Here is a 22355-nt window from a genome sequence, read left to right as displayed (position 1 = left end):
GAATGTGTGTGTGGAGGGGGAGAGAGAGGGGGCGATTGAATGTGTGTGGAGGAGAGAGAGAGAGAGAGAGAGAGAGAGAGAGAGAGAGAGAGAGAGAGAGAGAGAGGGAGGAATTGAATGTGTGTGTGGAGGGGGAGAGAGAGGGGGATTGAATGTGTGTTTGAGAGAGAGAGAGAGAGAGAGAGAGAGAGAGAGAGAGAGAGAGAGAGAGAGAGAGAGAGAGAGAGAGAGAGAGGGGAGGGATTGAATGTGTGTGTGGAGGGGAGAGAGAGAGGGGGTGATTGAATGTGTGTGTGGAGGGGGAGAGAGAGAGAGAGAGAGGGAGAGTTTCTTTTTCAGTTTTTTCAACAGAACATTGTAGGACAAATGGCAGCCAAATGCTGAATTGTGAGTACAATTGATCGTATTAAAATACAATAAACAACAGATATGGGCAACAATTATGTTGATTGTCAACTGTTCAGCATGCAAACCATGGCTGGGATGGTGCTGTAACAGAACCGTTCAGTCCTGCAGTGGATCTGTTACAGTTTAGCCTGGTGTGGTGGGAGCATATGGCGGTAGGGATCAAAGTTGTGATTGGAAGACTTCACATGAATTATGATAGATTGAGTAAGGCTCACGTGTTTATTAATGAATGATTATTCATCTACCATGAAAAAAAGTTATCATTAATAATTGCAAGAGGGTGGACTAAATGATACAGGTTGTGATAGTAGGACAGCTAAATCTGTTATTAGAATTGTTAATTCTGAGTATCTCTGGGAGTAGTTATTTATGTTTGTTTATTTGTTTGGGGGAGATTGTGACAAAAAATAAGGGTGACTGTTTTTTTGCAGGCGTGAAATGTGGGAAGAGACATTTATTGAGAATGACTGTTTAGCTGTTGAGAAATATTTTGCTGTTGCTACCTACAAACTGATTGCATCAGATGTGCTCAGTGAAGTTATATACAATAAATATGGTTATAGTATTTGATAAGAAATGTTGTAATAAATAAGTGACAAATGGCAAAAAAAAAGTATCAAGTCCAGGCTGAGAACATTTATATTATAGTAAGCTTTATAGTCTAGTTAGGTAAATCAAGATGCTATGTACTTACTCCTTGTCACGTTCTGACCATAGTTCTGTTATTTTATTCTTTGTTTTAGTATGGTCAGGGTGTGAGTTGGGGTGGGCAGTCTATGTTTGTTTTTCTATGTTGGTTTTTGTGTTCGGCCTAGTATGGTTCTCAATCAGAGGCAGGTGTTGTTAGTTGTCTCTGATTGAGAATCATACTTAGGTAGCCTGGGTTTCACTTTTGGTTTGTGGGTGTTTGGGCCACACGGTACTACTCCGGGTTTGTGAATTCACGGTATCGTTTATTGGTTTGATTCAGTGTTCAGTGCTTTCTTTAATTAAAATCATCATGAACACTTACCACGCTGCACTTTGGTCCGATCCTTACTCCTCCTCAGACGAAGAGGAGGAAATCCGTTACACTCCTACCAGCAGTAATGGGGAAGCTGCTCTTAAAATATAGTTTACAAAGTTACCGACTACCTTGCACTGGAACAAGTTAAGCTACACTAAAACTACCCCTAAGAAAAATATAATTTAATTTAATTTAATGAACCAAGCTACTGCAAAACATAGTTAAATTACTAGTTGAACTAGTTGAACATGGATACTGCCTACTAGTATCCATGTGGGTTGATGCAAAGTCGGACCGATACTCTTGATTCAATGCCATCCATCTCGATTACATTTACATTTACATTTAAGTCATTTAGCAGACGCTCTTATCTAATGAGGGATAGACTAGGGTCTTTCTTGAGCAGTATTCCCATGGAGCATTGTGTGGACAGTAGAGCTGAGAGGAGCCGAAGGCTTCCACCTAAACCTAACAAACATCTCTCTCCACCTCCTACCCCCCCAGCCTGTGACCAGCTGTCCTTGGGGGTGGCAGCCATCTTTGGCCCCTCCCACAGCTCATCCGCTAACGCAGTCCAGTCCATTTGTAATGCCCTGGGGGTGCCCCACATCCAGACCAAATGGAAGCACCAGGTGTCGGACAACAGGGACTCGTACTACGTCAGCCTCTACCCGGACTTCCAGTCCCTCAGCCGGGCCATCCTGGAACTGGTCCACTTCTTCAAATGGAGGACGGTCACTGTGGTCTATGACGACAGCACAGGTACAGATATCTTGGATGATTGATGATGATTATGAAAAGGTGCAAGACAAAAAAAGATTTGAGTGTAAACTCAAACTGTTACTCAAACACAAACAAACTACTTTATCGGAGTGGTAGGTGGCCGAAAGGTTAGTAGCTTGAATGTTGCCGGTTTGAGTCTTGGGCTGGGCAATAAAAGCAGGAGATTAATTGTCATGCACTTGAGCACTTATACCCTGCATAAATCCAGGGGTCCTGCTGCTTAAATGTGCTCCTCCCAAAAAATGTGTTTAGGTACAGAAGACTAGAACTGTTCGATTCTTTCCCCTAAGAGTTTAGCATTGAGTGTCTGGCCATGAAATCTTTAGCCCCCTCAAAGTCCTCCAGGTATACTCCAAAACTGGAGCCTTCTACATGAGTGAGCAGCCCTGAAAAAAACACATTGCTCAGAATCACCCTCTCCTCGAGTCTCCTCAGATTAATGCCTTGCAGAATGAATGTGAAAGCTGACAGCTGACAGCATGAATAAAAGACACGTCCTTTGAGGGTCCTCGTCCACTCCTGTATCCGTCTGCCAGATCGCCTGCTGTGACATGATTTGTATTTTTACAAGCACAATAATATTTTACACCGTTGTTATATTTTAACAAGGCCTACTGCATCCAAAGTGAGAGCGCTCATCGACTTGAGAAAATGCAGAAGATGCAATGTATGTCTCTTATTTTACGATCCCTCGGAAGGACAAGGTTGTCCACTTCATTGAACGGAATTACTTGTTGAACATACTTTGTTACAAATACATGGGTTGCATGGTGAGTCTATTGCCGAATATGTTCCATTGTGGTGATTTCTTCAGTTGAAGTTCTGTATTTTTTGGCACATTTTACAACTCTTTTTTACAACGTTGGTGTCATGAGGTGTCTTACCCTGAATCACACATCGGCCCCTAGCTCATACTGTCATTTCAGAGGGCAATATGATGCTACCACACCTATTCAATCTGGTTCTATTTACACAAGTGCATAGGGGCTAGAGGTTGATTAGGGATTCAGTCTTACCTTTTACAATCAACTGGTAGATTTAGTATGACCAAGAGGATAGATTAACCATCAGGATTTATTCTTCGGTGTTCCTAGAAATGAATGATTCGTGATAGGGTGACCATGTTTTTGTCACATCCATTTCACTTTGCAGAGAGCCGGCACTATAGCATGGTGACAGTGTATTAACCTTGGCTAAGGTCACGGTGAATGGTCCAACTCCCCATCCGCTGCAATGAGTCATCTGATTTGCAATTGTTCCACTCATCCTTAATGGCACAATATTCTCAATGTAGTGGACTGCTTTCAGACTAAGGTCCTTAGGGCTCTGGTCAAAAGTAGTCAACTCTAAAGGGAATAAGGTGCAATTTGGGATATATCCATTTATCCTCAACCTCATCTCATAACACTGTCCACTAGCTTGCATTGATTCCCTTAAAAAGGGCTCTAGGGAAGGTGTTAGACATTATTTAAAGGTAAGGTTACTCGAAACCAGGTAAACCTGATGATAGTTTCTGATAGTTTTTTTAGGTTAACACACCACCTCACAGTGATGTCAACCACACACACACACGCATGCACACACATCGTCTGTAATCACAAAGCTTCATGCTCCAGGACGTTTATCCCTATTTGGAGCCTATCTGACGTCTGGCGGAAAGAACTATCAGAGGGGATCAAATTAAATATTTACACACTGCCCTCTGAGGATCGGGGAGGGAAAGTCTGAAGGCATTATTCAGAGCCCCACAAACATCGGCCCTGACAGTGTGTCCCAAATGCTGAGCTCCCCCCGGAACCATTTTCCGCTTAACGCCTCCCAAGTTTCTGTATGGAGCAAAACAGAGAAGGGAGAGATACCCTGGAGTAGGGAGTTTGGAAATACCTACCTTACTCACAAAAAAACTGTAGTATTTACTTCTAACATGAAAGAACACATTCCTTATTCTTATTTCACACCAATCCCTATTGAAAGTCCAGAGGGAGAATCAGCCCCCACTCACAGTAAGACCTTTAAATTGCCCACACAGCACTTCATCCCAACAAAAAAGGTCTGAGCAGTCCAAAAGTGCATCTTCAAAACCCCTTTCTTCTCTCTCCCAGACTCCCTCCCAATCCCATCAATTTTTAGACCCATGACAAGTAATTTCTACCATCAATCCAGCCCTATTTCATTCCAAGGCTCAGAAGTCCTCGGTGGAGAGGAGAAACTCATTGTAATCCCATCAGTGTCTCTCTGAGAGGTTTCTAGCTGAGTGCGGGTGGGAGAATGAAAGGTGCGGACTGTTGCTCAGTATGAGGCGGTGGGAAGGTTACATGGGGCCTATCTAGTGGGGAGTAGTAAGGCAAACAGAAACTCAAATCTGAACAGAACCTTGGGAGAGAGAAAGTGAGAATGGATTGACTGCTGCTTTCCAACACTAAGATATTTAAGTCATTCCACGCTAGAATAGAGTAGTGTTTGAATTAGCATTTTTAATGTGCCTCATCAATGAAGCTGGACTCTGCTGATATATTGACTCTGTATATATTTAAGTCATACAAAGCTAGAATAGAGTAGTGTTTGAATTAGCATTTTTAATGTGCCTCATCAATGAAGCTGGACTCTGCGGATCTATTGACTCTGTATATATTTAAGCCATTCCACGCTAGAATGGAGTAGTGTTTGAATTAGCATTTTTAAGGTGCTTCTGAAATCCACAACAGAAGCTAACCAGGAGCTAGCCAGTTTATTGGCTAACGGTAGTATTCAGCTAACCACGGTTGATGGTCATCAGCTATCCTTTAGCTCGAAAAGCTATCGCCAGTTTTGTACAACGCAACTCAGACCAGAATATACCGGACCTATTTTTCTCTCCATATCCCCCGATTTCAACCGAAAGCTCAGAACATTTACACCTGGATCTCGCAGCTAGCTAGTTGCTATCCGTGTGACCATTGGCTTACGTCGGTCCTGGAGCAAACTTCAATTATTCCGGAGCTAGCCAGCTGAAGAGTTCCATCAACCACTCCTGGGCTACAATCACCTATCCGGACCTGTTTTACTGCTGATGCGGAGGCCCACCGGGCCTTCACGACTGTACTACCGATGTTATCTGCATGTGGGAGTTATCCAACTGGCTCCTCCGTTGTGACGTTACCTGAACGGCCATCTGCGGCCCGCTAATCGTTAGCTGTCTAATCGGCTTCTATCTGAACATTTTCTGACAAAAAAATTATTGGGTCACTATAACTATATCCGTTTTACCAATTGGATTGATCCCCTCTACCACACGGAACCCCACTAATCTACTAATGGAAACGCACGAAGTGACTAAAAACAGAACACCGTACTATGCTAGCTTGCTACCGATGGCCCGGCTAGCTGTCTGAATCGCCACTACCCCAACCAACCTCACTACTAACTGGACCCTTATGATCACTCGACTAAGCATGCCTCTCCTTAATGTCAATATGCCTTGTCCATTGCTGTTCTGGTTAGTGGTTATTGGCTTATTTCACTGTAGAGCCTTTAGCCCTGCTCATTATATCTTATCCAACCTTTCAGTTCCACCACCCACATATGCGATAACATCACCAGGTTTCAATGATGTTTCGAGAGATATTGTCTCTCATCACTCAATACCTAGGTTTACCTCCAGTGTATTCACATCCTACCATACCTTTGTCTGTACATTATACCTTGAAGCTATTTTATCTCCCCCAGAAATGTTGTTTTACTCTCTGTTCCGGACGTTCTAAACAACCAATTCTCCTAGTTTTTAGCTGTACCCTTATCATACTCCTCCTCTGTTCCTCTGGTGATAGAGGTGAATCCAGACCCTGCAGTGCCTAGCTCCACTCCTATTCCCGAGGCGCTCTGTTGATGACTTCTGTTACCGTAATAGCCTTGGTTTCATGCATGTTAAGCTTGTTTTATTCACTGCTTTAGCACACTCTGCCAACCCGGATGTTCTAGCCGTGTCTGAATCCTGGCTTAGGAAGACCACCAAAAATTCTGAAATCTCCATTCCGAACTACAACATTTTCAGACAAGATAGAACGGCCAAAGGGGGCGGTGTTGCAATCTACTGCAGAGAGAGCCTGCAGAGTTATGTCCTACTATCCAGGTCTGTACGCAAACAATTTGAAATACTACTTTTAAAAATCCACCTCTCTAAAAACAAGTATCTCACTGTTGCCACCTGCTATAGACCACCCTCTGCCCCCAGCTGTGCTCATATGTGAACTGATTGCCCCCCCATCTATCTTCAGAGCTCGTGCTGCTAGGCGACCTAAACTGGAACATGCTTAACACCCCAGCCATCCTACAATCTAAGCTTGATGCCCTCAATCGCACAAAAATTATCAATGAACCTACCAGGTACCACCCCAAAGCCGTAAACACGGGAACCCTCCTAGATGTCATCCTAACCAACTTGCCCTCTAAATACACCTCTGCTGTTTTCTTCCAAGATCTCAGCGATCACTGCCTCATTGACTGCATCTGTAATGGGTCAGCGGTCAAACGACCTCCACTCATCACTGTCAAACGCACTTTGAAACACTTCAGCGAGCAGGCCTTTCTAATCGCCCTGGCTGGGGTATCCTGGAAGTACATTGATCTTATCCTGTCAGTAGAGGATGCCTGGTTATTTTTTTTAAATGCCTTCCTCGCCATCTTAAATAAGCATACCCCTTTCAAGAAATGTAGAACCAGGAACAGATATAGCCCCTGGTTCTCTCCAGACCTGACTGCCCTTAACCAACACAAAAACATCCTATGGCGTTCTGCATTAGCACCGAACAGCCCCCATGATATGCGACTTTTCAGGGAAGCTAGTAACCAATACACACAGGCAGTTAGAAAAGCCAAGGCTAGCTTTTTCAAGCAGAAATTTGCTTCCTGCAACACAAACTCAAAGTTCTGGGACACTGTAAAGTCCATGGAGAATAAGAACACTTTCTCCCAGCTGCCCACTGCACTGAGGATAGGAAACACTGTCACCACCGATAAATCCACTATAATTGAGAATTTCAATAAGCATTTTTCTACGGCTGGCCATGCTTTCCACCAGGTTACCCCTATCCCGGTCAACAGTACTGAACCCCCCACAGCAACTCCCCCAAGCCTTCCCCATTTCTCCTTCTCCCAAATCCAGTCAGCTGATGTTCTGAAAGGGCGTCAATCTGGACCCCTACAAATCAGCCAGGCTAGACAATCTGGTCCCTTTGTTTCTAAAATTATCTGCCGAAATTGTTGCAACCCCTATTACTAGCCAGTTCAACCTCTCTCTGAGATTCCAAAATATTGGAAAGCAGCTGCGGTCATCCCCCTCTTCAAATGGGGGGAAACACTTGACCCAAACTGTTACAGACTTATATCTATCCTACCCTGCATCTCTAAGGTCTTCGAAAGCCAAGTCAACAAACAGATTACCGACCATTTTGAATCCCACCATAACTTCTCCGCTATGCAATCTGGTTTCAGAGCTGATCATGGGTGCACCTCAGCCAGGCTCAAGGTCCTAAACGATATCGGAAACGCCATCGATAGGAATCAATACTGTGCAGACGTATTCATTGACCTGGCCAAGGCTTTCGACTCTGTCAATCACCACATCCTCATCGGCAGACTCAATAGCCTTGGTTTCCCTAATGATTGCCTCGCCTGGTTCACCAACTTCCTCTGATAGAGTTCAGTGTGTCAAATCGGAGGGCATGTTGTCCGGGCCTCTGGCAGTTTCTATGGGGGTGCCACAGGGTTCAATTCTTGGATCGACTCTTCTCTGTATACATTAATGATGTCGCTCTTGCTGCTGGTGAGTCTCTGATCGACCTCAGACGACACCATTTTGTATTCATCTGGCCCTTCATGGACTCTGTGTTAACAATCCACCAGACAAGCTTCAATGCCATTACAACTCTTCTTCTGTAGCCTCCAGTTGCTCTTAAATACAAGTAAAACTAAATGCATGCTCTTCAACCGATTGCTGCCTGCACCTGCCCGCCCGTCCAACATCACTACTCTGGACAGCTCTGACTTAGAATATGTGTACAACTACAAATACCTAAATGTCTGGTTAGACTGTAAACTCTCCTTCCAGACTCACATCAAACATCTCCAATCATTACATTACATTTACATTTAAGTCATTTAGCAGACGCTCTTATCCAGAGCGACTTACAAATTGGATCCAAAGTTACATCGAGAATTGGCTTCCTATTTCACAACAAAGCCTCCTTCTCTCATGCTGCCAAACATACCCTTGTAAAACTGACCATCCTACCGATCCTAGACTTCGGTGACGTCATTTACAAAATATCCTCCAATACCTTACTCAATAAATTGGATTGGTCTATCACAGTGCCATCTGTTTTGTCACCAAAGCCCCATATACTACCCACCACTGCGACCTGTACACTCTCGTTGGCTGGCCCTCGCTTCAAACTCGTCGCCAAACCCACTGGCTCCAGGTCATCTACAAGACCCTGCTAGGTAAAGTCCCTCCTTATCTCACCTCGCTGGTCACCATAGCAGCACCCACCTGTAAACCCACTCCAGCAGGTATATCTCTCTGGTCACCCCCAAAACCAATTCTTACTTTGGCCTCCTCTCCTTCCAGTTCTCTGCTGCCAATGACTGGAACGAACTGCAAAAATCTCTGAAACTGGAAACACTTATCCCTCTCACTAGCTTTAAGCACCAGCTGTCAGAGCAGCTCGCATATTACGGCACCTGTACATAGCCCATCTATAATTTAGCCCAAACTACCTCTCCCCCTACTGTATGTATTTATTTATTTATTTATTTATTTATTTTGCGCCTTTCTTCTACTGCAAATCTACCAATGTTTATTTTTTTTATTTCCTTTTTACTAGCTATATTGTATTTACTCCACCACCATGGCCTTTTTTGCCTTTACCTCCCTTAACTCACATTGTATATAGACTTATTTTTCTACTGTATTATTGACTGTTTGTTTTATTCCATGTGTGTTGTTGTACCTGTCAAACTGCTTTGCTTTATCTTGGTCTGGTCGCAATTGTAAATTAGAACTTGTTCTCAACATGCCTACCTGGTTAAATAAAGGTGAAATAAAAAATTGACTCTGTAAATATTTAAGTAATTCCACGCTAGAATAGAGTAGTGTTCGAATTAGCATTTTAAGGTGCTTCTTGGATGAAGCTGGACTCTGCTGATGTAAAGTGCTTTTTGGTGTATGAGAAGAGTATGGGAATTGGGTTGGCTTTATAGTGGCTTTATAGTGCCTTTATAGTGCCTTTCCCAAATGGCTCATTAATGCATATGGGCTTATTGAAAGATATTGTCAGTAGTGATGTAATGTTGTAAATGTTATGTTGTGATATTGTTTAAAACCGTGTTGCAATGTATATCCTTTAGTATGTGTAGTTCATGGAAAATGTAGGTTTGTTTTGTTAATTGATTAATTAATTAGAGTTAATTGTTCTGAGGGGAGGGGCTAGCCCTACAAAAGGAGCCTCTCTTTCAGTCATGGGGAGGTTTTTGTTTTGGATTGAGCTGTGGATGGGGCAGCATTGTTTTTAAGCTGTCCCATAAGGTAGACGTTGATGGCAGTACTGTTGTTTTTTTGTTCCGGAATCACTTGTAAATAAACACCTTTGCACAGAAGAACTTTTGCGGTTCCGCCATCTTTTTATTTTGATAGAGGTTAGGTTATCCAGTTTAGCCTTCTGGCCTACTCTACGTGACAAGTTGGTACAGAGCTCTGTTGACAGTTCTTCAGTACTGTATGGGTGATATTCTGAAGTCTTTCATTGACACCATTGACTGATTTGCCCACGATCAGAAGATTCAGAATACTGCCCAATGTGTATGTTTGCCAAGTGTGAGTGGGACAATCAAATAAACTATGGAAGAGAGCCATATATTTGGCCTGTTTTATTTAAAAGATTTGTATCTGAACTGTATAATTTACCAATGACACTTATATTCATTTCAATGTCATACTTATGTTTCAAATAAGATGTCAATTTCTTGTCTCCAGGTCTTATTCGGTTGCAAGAGCTGATCAAGGCACCCTCCCGATACAACATTCGTTTGAAGATCCGACAGTTGCCGGCGGATACCAAGGATGCCAAGCCACTTCTGAAAGAGATGAAGAAAGCAAAGGAGTTCCACGTGATCTTTGACTGCGGCCACGAAATGGCCGCCTGGATCCTGAAACAGGTCAGTGTCTGTCTTAGGTCTTTCTCAGAACCATTTTGAAATCCAGAGACGGTTTGGACTTTGTCAGATTTCTTGAACTTGGAGATGTATTTACAGTGGGGCAAAAAATGATTTAGTCAGCCACCAATTGTGCAAGTTCTCCAACTTAAGAATATGAGAGGCCTGTAATTTTCATCATAGGTACACTTCAACTATGACAGACAAAATTACAAAAAGCAATTCAGAAAATCACATTGTAGGATTTTTTATGAATTTATTTGCAAATTATGGTGGAAAACAAGTATTTGGTCACCTACGAACAAGCAAGATTTCTGGCTCTCACAGACCTGTAACTTCTTCTTTAAGAGGCTCCTCTGTCCTCCACTCTTTACCTGTATTAATGGCACCTGTTAGAACCTGTTATCAGTATAAAAGACACCTGTCCACAACCTCTAACAGACACACTCCCAAACTCCACTATGGCCAAGACCAAAGAGCTGTCAACGGACACCAGAATCAAAATTGTAAACCTGCACCAGGCTGGGAAGAGTGAATCTGCAATGGGTAAGCAGCTTGGTTTGAAGAAATCAACTGTGGGAGCAATTATTAGGAAATGGAAGACATACAAATCCACTAATAATCTCCCTCGATCTGGGGCTTCACGCAAGGTCTCACCCCGTGGGGTCAAAATGATCACAAGAACGGTGAGCAAAAATCCCAGAACCACACAGGGGGACTTAGTGAATGACCTGCAGGGAGTTGGGACCAAAGTAACAAAGCCTACCATCAGTAACACTATGCCGCCAGGTACTCAAATCCTGCAGTGCCAGACGTGTCCCCCTGCTTAAGCCAGTACATGTCCAGGCCCTTCTGAAGTTTGCTAGAGAGCATTTGGATGATCCAGAAGATGATTGGGAGAATGTCAGATGAAACCAAAATATAAGTTTTGGGTAAACTCAACTCATCGTGTTTGGAGGACAAAGAATGCGGAGTTTCATCCAAATAACACCATACCTACTGTGAAGCATGGGGATGGAAACATCATGCTTTGGGGCTGTTTTTCTGCAAAGGGACCAGGACGACTGATCCGTGTAAAGGAAAGAATGAATAGGGCCATGTATCGTGAGATTTTGAGTGAAAGCCCCCCCATCAGCAAGAGCATTGAAGATGAAACATGGCTGGGTCTTTCAGCATGACGATGATCCCAAACACACCGCCCAGGCAATGAAGGAGTGGCTTCGTGAGAAGCATTTCAAGGTCCTGGAGTGGCCTAGCCAGTCTCCAGATCTCAACCCCATAGAAAATCTTTGGAGGGAGTTGAAAGTCCGTGTTGTCCAGCAACAGCCCCAAAACATCACTGCTCTAGAGGAGATCTGCATGGAGGAATGGGCCAAAATAACAGCAACAGTGTGTGAGAACCTTGTGAAGACTTATAGAAAACGTTTGACCTCTGTCATTGCCAACAAAGGGTATATAAGTATTGAGAAACTTTTGTAGGTGACCAAATACTTATTTTCCACCATAATTTGCAAATAAATTTATAAAAAATCATACAATGTGATTTTTCTGGATTTTTTTTTTCTTCTAATTTTGTCTGTCATAGTTGAAGTGTACCTATGATGAAAATTACAGGCTTCTCGTTTTTTTAAGTGGGAAACTTGCACAATTGGTGGCTGACTAAATACTTTTTTTGCCCCAACGTATATGAATTAGCTCCAGAACGATCCCTCCTTGAATACCTCATACAGGTCCAGTACCTACAGTTTGATAATTAATTTCCTGTTCATGAATCAGACTAATTTGGATGTCGAATGTTCCTCATTTTATCTCCTTTTAGAATATTAGTTACGGTGTTTCCATAACGAATGCTCTATGCCAAAATACAGTTTTAATTAGCAACTCTGCCTCTGCTCACAGTCATGTTTGAGACATTATGATTCATCTCTGCCACATTGTTCATGAGAAGTGCTCATATCCGTTACCAAAACACACATTTTCAGGCAGAGTAAATGACATTGTATTGTGTCGAGTGTTCAGTTTTGCTAATTATATACAGCATTCCTACCGACATTGTGTAAGGTAGGTTGTCCCCCACAAAAATGATTTACTCTGCACTCACACATGCTGTATATTTGTTTAGGCACTTCGACCATAGTCTATATTGTGGTTTTCCCACAGGCTCTAGCCATGGGAATGATGACGGAGTACTACCACTACATCTTCACCACGCTGGTATGTTCACCAACACCTTATTAAAACTGAGTTTTCTTACTGATAACTGTGTCCATATTAGGACAGCATCCATGGAAGTTGCAGATGCTGGCCTAATATGGACACCGTAGAGGTCACATCATCTCCTTTATATTGACACCTAAAGACTTGGTCCTGGTGGCAGTGCACCTGCAATGTGCCATTGAAGTCAAAAACATTAGACAAAACCCTTTAAAGACCGACGGTTGAAAAGGATAATACCTGTCAAAATATCAGTCAAAACTCTTTTTTTTCGATAGCATTTTGTTGACTCTTTAAACAATGTTTAGCCATTCTCTACCCACCTCCAATTTGTTGTCCATAAACCTCAAAGTTTTTATCAGGGAAAACTAAAGCCACTTGATATGTTAGTCTATTCTGACTCATGGCGGAGATTGAAGTTCTCCACAGTTCCTTTGATCCACCAAAGAGTCCTGCTGTTCTCACCGGATGAAAAGCCTGTCTTTCCTGGATGGAGAGGGAGAACGAGAGACTGAGAGCTCAGATAATAGCTCAGACAATATCAGGCTATTATCGTTTCGGTTCAGTATGGCCTGTTCATCAACTGGGCCTGTTGTCCTAGTTGGATCATTACGGTTAAGGTTAGGACAAGGGTAGAGAAAGGCTGAATTTAAATCTGTTATGGGCAAACTGTAAAAGAGCTGAGATTATAGGGCTGTTTCAGAGGCATGCTGTTAGTTGTTAGTCTGGGCTCCTGCCTGTTCCAAGAACATAGGCCAGTTTGGCAAGAAAGTGGCGGTAGTGCTGGCCAATGCTGCAATACAACTGCTATCCAGAGTGTGTTGCCCTTACAGGAGTGCTGCAAACATTGTCTATTATGCTCCCTCGCATGTGTACACGCACATGCACACACACACAGTACACTTACACAACCTATCTACCTGGTCATAAGCCAGACATGTGGCTCGTTTGACGACTGCAATGTCCTATCCCTACCAACATGATGGCAACGCACCAAGGCCCTGCCTTGTAACCTTGAAAATGTCAGCTTGATCAAGGCCACTGCCTCTGAAACAATATGAAATGCCTCCTGAAAATACTTCCTAATGTACTGCCTCTTGCTGCTAATATTAGAGACTCTTAAAACATTCACATGGAGATTATCATCAGGAATAGGTGGCTTTTCCATAGAATTCTATTTAACATTTTGTGACAAAGTAGCCCCCTGATTTACGCGAATGACAACACACGTCACTCAATTCAGTACTTCATAGCTCCATGTATCAAACAGGTTTTTTTTCAGTTATTTTAAAACTAAGAACATCTGGAGAGTCCCCTGCTGATCATAGACTCATACCATAAATAGAATTTGACAATAAAATAAAGCATATAAGCAATATAATGGCAAAAGCCTTAACAGACGTGATACATGTCAATGAAACCGGCTTTGTTAAAAATAGACACAAACAAATACAAGAACATGTTTCAGGTGAATACAATACGCAAAAAAACTACATAGATTCATCAATAATGGTTGTTAATGCCGAAACGGCTTTAGACAGTCTTGAATGGCTTTTTCTATTCAAAACTTTGGAAGAGTTCATCTTTCCAACTGAAATAATAAATGTAACACAAATATTGTATAACTGTCCTAAAGCAAAAATATACATGAATAATACTGTACATTATCTGACAAAATTGCTGTAGAAAGGGCCATAAGATAGAGATGTCCCTTCTCCCCCCTATTGTTCACACTGGCAATTGAACCGTTTGAAGAAAGAATTAGACAGGACCCAAATGTAACATGTATCGGGTTTCGGTAAACATGAATATAAACTAAACTTATTTGCAGACGATCTCTTGATATACCTGACCAATTTTGAAAACTCAATGTCCACTTTGCTCAAGATATTTTCAGAATACTCAAATCTCAGGACAAACTACTTACGTGAAATGTTTTTAATTATAATGGCAATATGAAAAAGAAAAGATTAACTCACGATCTACAGATACCCTTTAAGGGAACACAAAAAATATGAAAACAACATATTACAATTATTTTAGTTCATTACTCAACAATACGAAATCAGATCTAATTAAATGGAATAATCTTCCCATGAATATTACAGGTAGAATAAACTTCTTTAGAATGGCATAGCTTCCAACGTTTTTATCACAGTTTTCATGTGGTGAAGGAGAGTCGGACCAAACTGCAGCGTGTATATTGCGATCCATGTTTAATCACACAACGTAGCACGAATCCAAAACATAAACTCTACAAAACAATAAACGTAATGAAAACCGAAACAGCCTAAACTGGTGCAAACTAACACAGAATAAGGACGTCAAGACAGTAAGGACAATCACCCACAATACAACCAAAGAATATGTCTGCCTAAATATGGCTCCCAATCAGAGACAACGATAAACACCTGCCTCTGATTGAGAACCACTTCAGACAGCCATAGACTCTCCTAGAACACCCCACTAAGCTACAATCCCATTAAGCTACACACCACATACAAAAACCCATGTCACACCCTGGCCTGACCAAATACATAAAGAAAAACACAAAATACTTCAACCAGGGCGTGACAGTTTTTGTATTTATTTTTGGTAATACCAATTACCCCCCTGAAGACCCAGCTATCACAGTGGATCTGGGCTGGTTCTGGCTGAGAGTCGGAACTCGGGTAAGAGTCAGACTTCGCCGGCGTCATGTAGCCCGAGTCTGGGCCGCCTTCAGAGGTATTACTTATGGCTAGGATGCAGGGATTGAGCTCGGGCCGATACCGGTGTGAGTTATCTGGCCCAAATGTATTACTTGGGGCTCGGGCCAATTGGGGCTACTGCCTGGCAGATGATTACACGGGCTGCTTTATATAAATAACATTTATTTTATCCATATTTTGTCATTGTTTCTGTGATGAAAAATAATATTAACATTTAAATAAAATTCTTTAAGAGTTTTGTGTAGTATTTTTGTATTTTGATACTGTAGTCAAATTGCGTTGCTACAGCTGCTGGTTCAGGATCCGTGCCGGCCACACCTGGGAGACCCCTGAGGCAAGGTACAATTGGCCCAGCGTTGTCCGAGTTAGGGGAGGGTTTGGCCGGCCGGGATGTCCTTGTCCCATCGCACTGTAGCGACTCCTGTGGCGGGCCAGGTACATGCACGCTGACACTGTCACCAGGAGTACGGTGTTTCCTCTGACACAAAATGTTTATTTGTGGATGGGTATGATTTGTATGCATAAAATGTACAATAGTTAGATTTAAAATTACTATATCGGGTAATTTTGTATACATTTATTTATGGGGTGATGCCGCTTATGGGGTGATTCTGGAAAGATGCCGACAAAGTCGGCTGACTTCCGTAGACGGAAACGGCCCGATGTAATTCATTTTGTTTCCGGGCCGAGTATAACACACGATTCTGGGCCGATTCAATCAGTTCCAGCCCCCCGAAAGAGGGCCGATTCCTCATTGCTACCTTCTTTTAAAAATGTATACTCGGTCATAAGACTTCATTCGGTCTCCCGAGTGGTGCAGCTGTCTAAAACAGTGCATCTCAGTGCTAGAGGTGTCACTACAGTTCAAATCCAGGCTGTATCACATCTGGTGGTGCACAATCGGCCCAGCGTTGTCTGGATTTGGTCGTCATAGTTAAGAACAAAGTCTTATTTTACAGACTTGCCTAGTTTAAGAAATAAACAAATATATATGGGCAAATAAAATCCATATAATAAGAAGGAAAGTGTTACATCTTCCTAAGTCTGTTTCAAATATTTTTTATTGAACACAGACAAGAATGGTGTATAGGTATACAAGAAAGGTATACACTTATTATCTAAACATAAAAGAGCATACAGGAACAACAAGACCCAGAGTTATGGGTACAAATAATACAAAACACGACATACAAAACAAGGACATGAAGAAAGACAGAGGGTAGATGTCTCCCTCCCCCCCCCCCCCAACTGCTCGGGTGGCAGGGCCAGCACATGCTGCCCAAAGGTAGATTAAAATATTACAATTGAGTGTGTTAATAAGTACAAATTCACAGCGCCGACTCGTCCAAGTAGGAGAGGAAAGGCTGCCAGATTAGATCAAATGTTGATCATTTATTGTTCAGAATATACCTAATTCTTTCTAAGTGTACAGTGTTTGACAATTCACAGAGGCATAATTTCGTAGAGGGCGCTTCCCTCCTTTTCCAAAACAACAAGATGGTTTTTTTTGCCAAAACGAGACCGTAAGAGATTAGTTGTTTTTGGGGGTTGGTTAATCCATTTAGGGACTCTGATACTCCCAGGATTATCAGAAGCGGGACTGGATCTATTGAAGTCTTCAAAACATCAGAGAGGATCCCAAAAATTACACACCAATAACCATGCAAGCTAGAGCATAGTGCAAAGCAGTGGAGTAGTGTACCCTGCGCAGCCTGACAGTTATCACACGTAGGGGATGTATCAGGAAATATCCTATGCAGTTTAGCTTTGGAATAGTGTAATCTGTGTAATAACTTGAATTGTATGAGATGATCTCTGGAATTAATGGAGCATGTGTGGATAAACTCCAAGCTCTCTTCCCAGTCTGCCACTGAAATGTCAATCCCTAGTTCTTCCTCCCATTTTGCCTTAATGACATCTGTAGAAGGTGTGCTAACAGATTGAAAAGCATCATATAGACGCGATATCAGTTTGTCTGAGGCGGGGCATATTTTTATTCATCCGACAAACATGGAAGGTTTAGCATTAACTGTAGTCTCTAATTTGTAGGTATCTGAAAAAATTACTTCTGGGAAGATTATAAGTTTCCCTCAGCAACTCAAAGGAAGCAAAGGTCCCTTCTATATATAAATCCCCTATGGTACTTATCCCCAACTCTCCCCATCGCTCAAAGGTGTTATCAAGGTTAGAGGGTGCAAAGGAGGGATTCCTGGCGACAGGGAGCATGAATGACATTGGTCTAAGCTCAAAGTGGACTTTAATTTGCTTCCAGATTCGGACTGTGCTATGTATAATAGCATTGTTATGATAAAGTGACATCTCCAGATTGACAGGCGACAAAATCACAGCGCCAATAGAGAAGGGGTGACACTCCTCACACTCCATACTAAGCCACCAGGATGACGGAAGTGCGTCATCCAGCAGAAATGTAACAGCACGGAGGTTAGCGGCCCAGTAATAAAATATAACATTTGGGAGAGACAATCCTCCTTCCATCTTGGATTTACAGAGGTGTTTTTTTACCTATCCTGTGTTTTATAATCCCAGATGAAAGGATTGCTAATTGAGTCTGGTTTGTTATGAAAGGATTTAGGTATGAATACTGGAATGTTCTGATATAGGTAGAGAAGTTGTGGGACGAAGACTCCCATTAATTATTCCGAGCAGAGAAATTGGGAGAGTTCTCCAAAATACACTGCTCAAAAAAATAAAGGTAACACCAAAATAACACATCCTAGATCTGAATGAATGAAATATTCGTATTAAATACTTTTTTCTTTACATAGTTGAATGGGCTGACAACAAAATCACACACAAATTATCAATGAAAATCAAATGTATCAACCCATGGAGGTCTGGATTTGGAGTCACACTCAAAATTAAAGTGGAAAACCACACTACAGGCTGATCCAACTTTGATGTAATGTCCTTAAAACAATTCAAAATGAGGCTCAGTAGTGTGTGTGTGGCCTCCACATGCCTGTATGACCTCTCTACAACGCCTGGGCATGCTCCTGATGAGGTGGCGGATGGTCTCCTGAAGGATCTCCTCCCAGACCTGGACTAAAGCATTCGCCAACTCCTGGACAGTCTGTGGTGCAACGTGGCGTTGGTGGATGGAGCGAGACATGATGTCCCAGATGTGCTCAATTGGATTCAGGTCTGGGGAACGGGCGGGCCAGTCCATAGCATCAATGCCTACTTCTTGCATGAACTGCTGACACACTCCAGCCACATGAGGTCTAGCATTGTCTTGCATTAGGAGGAACCCAGGGCCAACCGCACCAGCATATGGTCTCACAAGGGGTCCGAGGAGCTCATCTCGGTACCTAATGGCAGTCAGGCTACCTCTGGCGATCACATGGAGGGCTGTGCGGCCCCCCTAAAGAAATGCCAACCCACACCATGACTGACCCACCGCCAAACCGGTCATGCTGGAGGATGTTGTAGGCAGCAGAACGTTCTCCACGGCGTCTCCAGACTCTGTCACATGTGCTCAGTGTGAACCTGCTTTCATCTGTGAAGACCACAGGGCGCCACTGGCGAATTTGCCAATCTTGGCGTTCTCTGGCAAATGCCAAGCGTCCTGTGCGGTGTTGGGCTGTAAGCACAACCCCTACCTGTGGACATCGGGCCCTCATACCACACTCATGGAGTCTGTTTCTGACTGTTTGAGCAGACACATTTACATATGTGGCCTGCTGGAGGTCATTTTGCAGAGCTCTGGCAGTGCTCCTCCTGCTCCTCCTTGCACAAAGGTGGAGGTAGCGGTCCTGCTGCTGGGTTGTTGCCCTGCTACGGCCTCTTCCACGTCTCCTGATGTACTGGCCTGTCTCCTGGTAGCACCTCCATGCTCTGGACACTATGCTGACAGACACAGCAAACTTTCTTGCCACAGTTCTCATTGATGTGCCATCCTGGATGAGCTGCACTACACTTGTGTGGGTTGTAGACTCTGTCTCATGCTACCACTAGAGTGAAAGCACCGCCAGCATTCAAAAGTGACCAAAACATCAGCCAGGAAGCATAGGAACTGAGAAGTGGTCTGTGGTCACCACCTGCAGAACCACTCCTTTTTTGGGGGTGTCTTGCTAATTGCCTATAATTTCCACCTGTTGTCTATTCCATTTGCACAACAGCATGTGACATTTATTGTCAATCAGTGTTGCTTCCTAAGTGGACAGTTTGATTTCACAGAAGTGTGATTGACTTAGAGTTACATTGTGTTTATAGTTCCCTTTATATTCTTGAGCAGTGTAGAATGTTTGCCTTGAGTTTTAGCATCAGAGATGGGAAATTCTCTTTAAATATTAAGGAGTATTGTTTGGTAACTACAATTCCTAGGTAGGTTAATTTTTCTGAAGATAACTTAACCGGGAGATGTTCTAGCCAGGAGGTGTTTTGCGACCGTTTGGGCATTAATTCACTCTTGTTCCAATTTATTCTCTTTCCCGAGAAGGTACCAAACAAATTGATCACACCAAGAATAGCTGGGATACTAATCTGGGGTTCTGTTACATAGAGTAGGATGTCATCTGCGTATTTAGAGAATCTTTAGTATTATAGCCGTGTATTGCTGCATGAGATCTAATCGTCTGAGCAAGCGGTTCGATAATTAGGGCGAAGAGTATAGGTGACAGCGCACAACCCTGCCGTGTCCCTCTGTAAAGGTTAAATCGGGGCGACAATGATTGTTTAGGGAGTATTCTGGCACAGGGGTTCCTATATAAAATCTGGATCCAATTTATGAACCCATCTCCAATATTACATTTCTGTAGGATCTTGAATAGATAGGGCCACTCAACTTGGTCAAAGGCTTTTTCGGCATCGAGATATGACAGCAAGGTCCAAGTTGGGTAACCTCTGAGAACACATAATCTTGAAGAGGCGCCCGAGATTGAAGAATGAGTTTCTGTTAGGGATAAAACCGGTCTGGTCCGAATGGACCAATTAAAGAACAGGGCTCCGGGCAGCCGAGCGGAAATGGAGGAAAACTCGCCTCCCTGCGGACCTGGCATCCTTTCACTCCCTCCTCTCTACATTTTCCTCCTCTGTCTCTGCTGCAAAAGCCACTTTCTACCACTCTAAATTCCAAGCATCTGCCTCTAACCCTAGGAAGCTCTTTGCCACCTTCTCCTCCCTCCTGAATCCTCCTCCCCCTCCCCCCCCTCCTCCCTCTCTGCAGATGACTTCGTCAACCATTTTGAAAAGAAGGTCGACGACATCCGATCCTCGTTTGCTAAGTCAAACGACACCGTTGGTTCTGCTCACACTGCCCTACCCTGTGCTCTGACCTCTTTCTCCCCTCTCTCTCCAGATGAAATCTCGCGTCTTGTGACGGCCGGACGCCCAACAACCTGCCCGCTCGACCCTATCCCCTCCTCTCTTCTCCAGACCATTTCCGGAGACCTTCTCCATTACCTCACCTCGCTCATCAACTTATCCCTGACCGCTGGCTACGTCCCTTCCGTCTTCAAGAGAGCGAGAGTTGCACCCCTTCTGAAAAAACCTACACTCGATCCCTCCGATGTCAACAACTACAGACCAGTATCCCTTCTTTCTTTTCTCTCCAAAACTCTTGAACGTGCCGTCCTTGGTCAGCTCTCCCGCTATCTCTCTCAGAATGACCTTCTTGATCCAAATCAGTCAGGTTTCAAGACTAGTCATTCAACTGAGACTGCTCTTCTCTGTATCACGGAGGCGCTCCGCACCGCTTAAGCTAACTCTCTCTCCTCTGCTCTCATCCTTCTAGACCTATCGGCTGCCTTCGATACTGTGAACCATCAGATCCTCCTCTCCACCCTCTCCGAGTTGGGCATCTCCGGCGCGGCCCACGCTTGGATTGTGTCCTACCTGACAGGTCGCTCCTACCTCCTCCCAGAACGCTCCTCCTGCTCTTCCTCCCGGGGAAGGACTGCCCGTTCCATGATCTCGCCATCACGGTTGACAACTCCATTGTGTCCTCCTCCCAGAGCGCTAAGAACCTTGGCGTGATCCTGGACAACACCCTGTCGTTCTCAACTAACATCAAGGCGGTGGCCCGTTCCTGTAGGTTCATGCTCTACAACATCCGCAGAGTACGACCCTGCCTCACACAGGAAGCGGCGCAGGTCCTAATCCAGGCACTTGTCATCTCCCATCTGGATTACTGCAACTCGCTGTTGGCTGGGCTCCCTGCCTGTGCCATTAAACCCCTACAACTCATCCAGAACGCCGCAGCCCGTCTAGTGTTCAACCTTCCCAAGTTCTCTCATGTCACCCCGCTCCTCCGCTCTCTCCACTGGCTTCCAGTTGAAACTCGCATCCGCTACAAGACCATGGTGCTTGCCTACGGAGCTGTGAGGGGAACGGCACCTCAGTACCTCCAGGCTCTGATCAGGCCCTACACCCAAATAAGGGCACTGCGTTCATCCACCTCTGGCCTGCTCGCCTCCCTACCACTGAGGAAGTACAGTTCCCGCTCAGCCCAGTCAAAACTGTTCGCTGCTCTGGCTCCCCAATGGTGGAACAAACTCCCTCACGACGCCAGGACAGCGGAGTCAATCACCACCTTCCGGAGACACCTGAAACCCAACCTCTTTAAGGAATACCTAGGATCGGATAAAGTAATCCTTCTCACCCCCCCCCCCCCCTTAAAATATTTAGATGCACTATTGTAAAGTGGCTGTTCCACTGGATGTCATAAGGTGAATACACCAATTTGTAAGTCGCTCTGGATAAGAGCGTCTGCTAAATGACTTAAATGTAAATGTAAAGTGCTAAGCCTTTTAGCCAGAGTTTTTGCTAAAATCTTTTGGTCTGTATTAAGGAGAGATATTGCTCTGTATGACCCTACCTCTTCTGGATCTTTACCCTTCTTATGTATAACTGTAATGAACGCTTCATCCAAAGTAGAAGGGGAGAGCTCCATCCTCATTGGCCTGAACCAACATTGTGTGCAGGTAGGGAGAGAGCATGTTGCTGAATGTTTTACAGAATTCACCAGGGTATCCATCTGGGCCCAGGGTCTTGTCACTCTTTAGAGATTTAATTGTTTCTTGAATTTC

At 43.7% G+C, this 22355-nt stretch overlaps 1 protein-coding gene across 2 annotated transcripts in view; it reads left to right on the top strand.

Moving 5' to 3' along the window:
* LOC123994947 (glutamate receptor ionotropic, kainate 2-like) overlaps positions 1-22355 on the top strand; it is a 200702-nt gene that overhangs the window by 44137 nt on the left and 134210 nt on the right. For both annotated transcript variants that reach the window (XR_006831754.1, XM_046298081.1), the window contains exons 3-5: positions 1919-2176; positions 10206-10387; positions 12545-12598. Coding sequence is in view for 1 of the 2 variants with exons in the window: in XM_046298081.1 (XP_046154037.1) it covers positions 1919-2176; positions 10206-10387; positions 12545-12598 (494 nt within the window). In the remaining variant the exon portion in view is untranslated. The remainder of the gene's footprint in view (positions 1-1918; positions 2177-10205; positions 10388-12544; positions 12599-22355) is intronic.

The sequence above is a fragment of the Oncorhynchus gorbuscha genome, linkage group LG14 (genome assembly GCF_021184085.1).
Source record: "Oncorhynchus gorbuscha isolate QuinsamMale2020 ecotype Even-year linkage group LG14, OgorEven_v1.0, whole genome shotgun sequence".
Lineage (NCBI taxonomy): Eukaryota > Metazoa > Chordata > Actinopteri > Salmoniformes > Salmonidae > Oncorhynchus > Oncorhynchus gorbuscha.
This window is presented reverse-complemented; position numbering and strand designations above follow the sequence as displayed.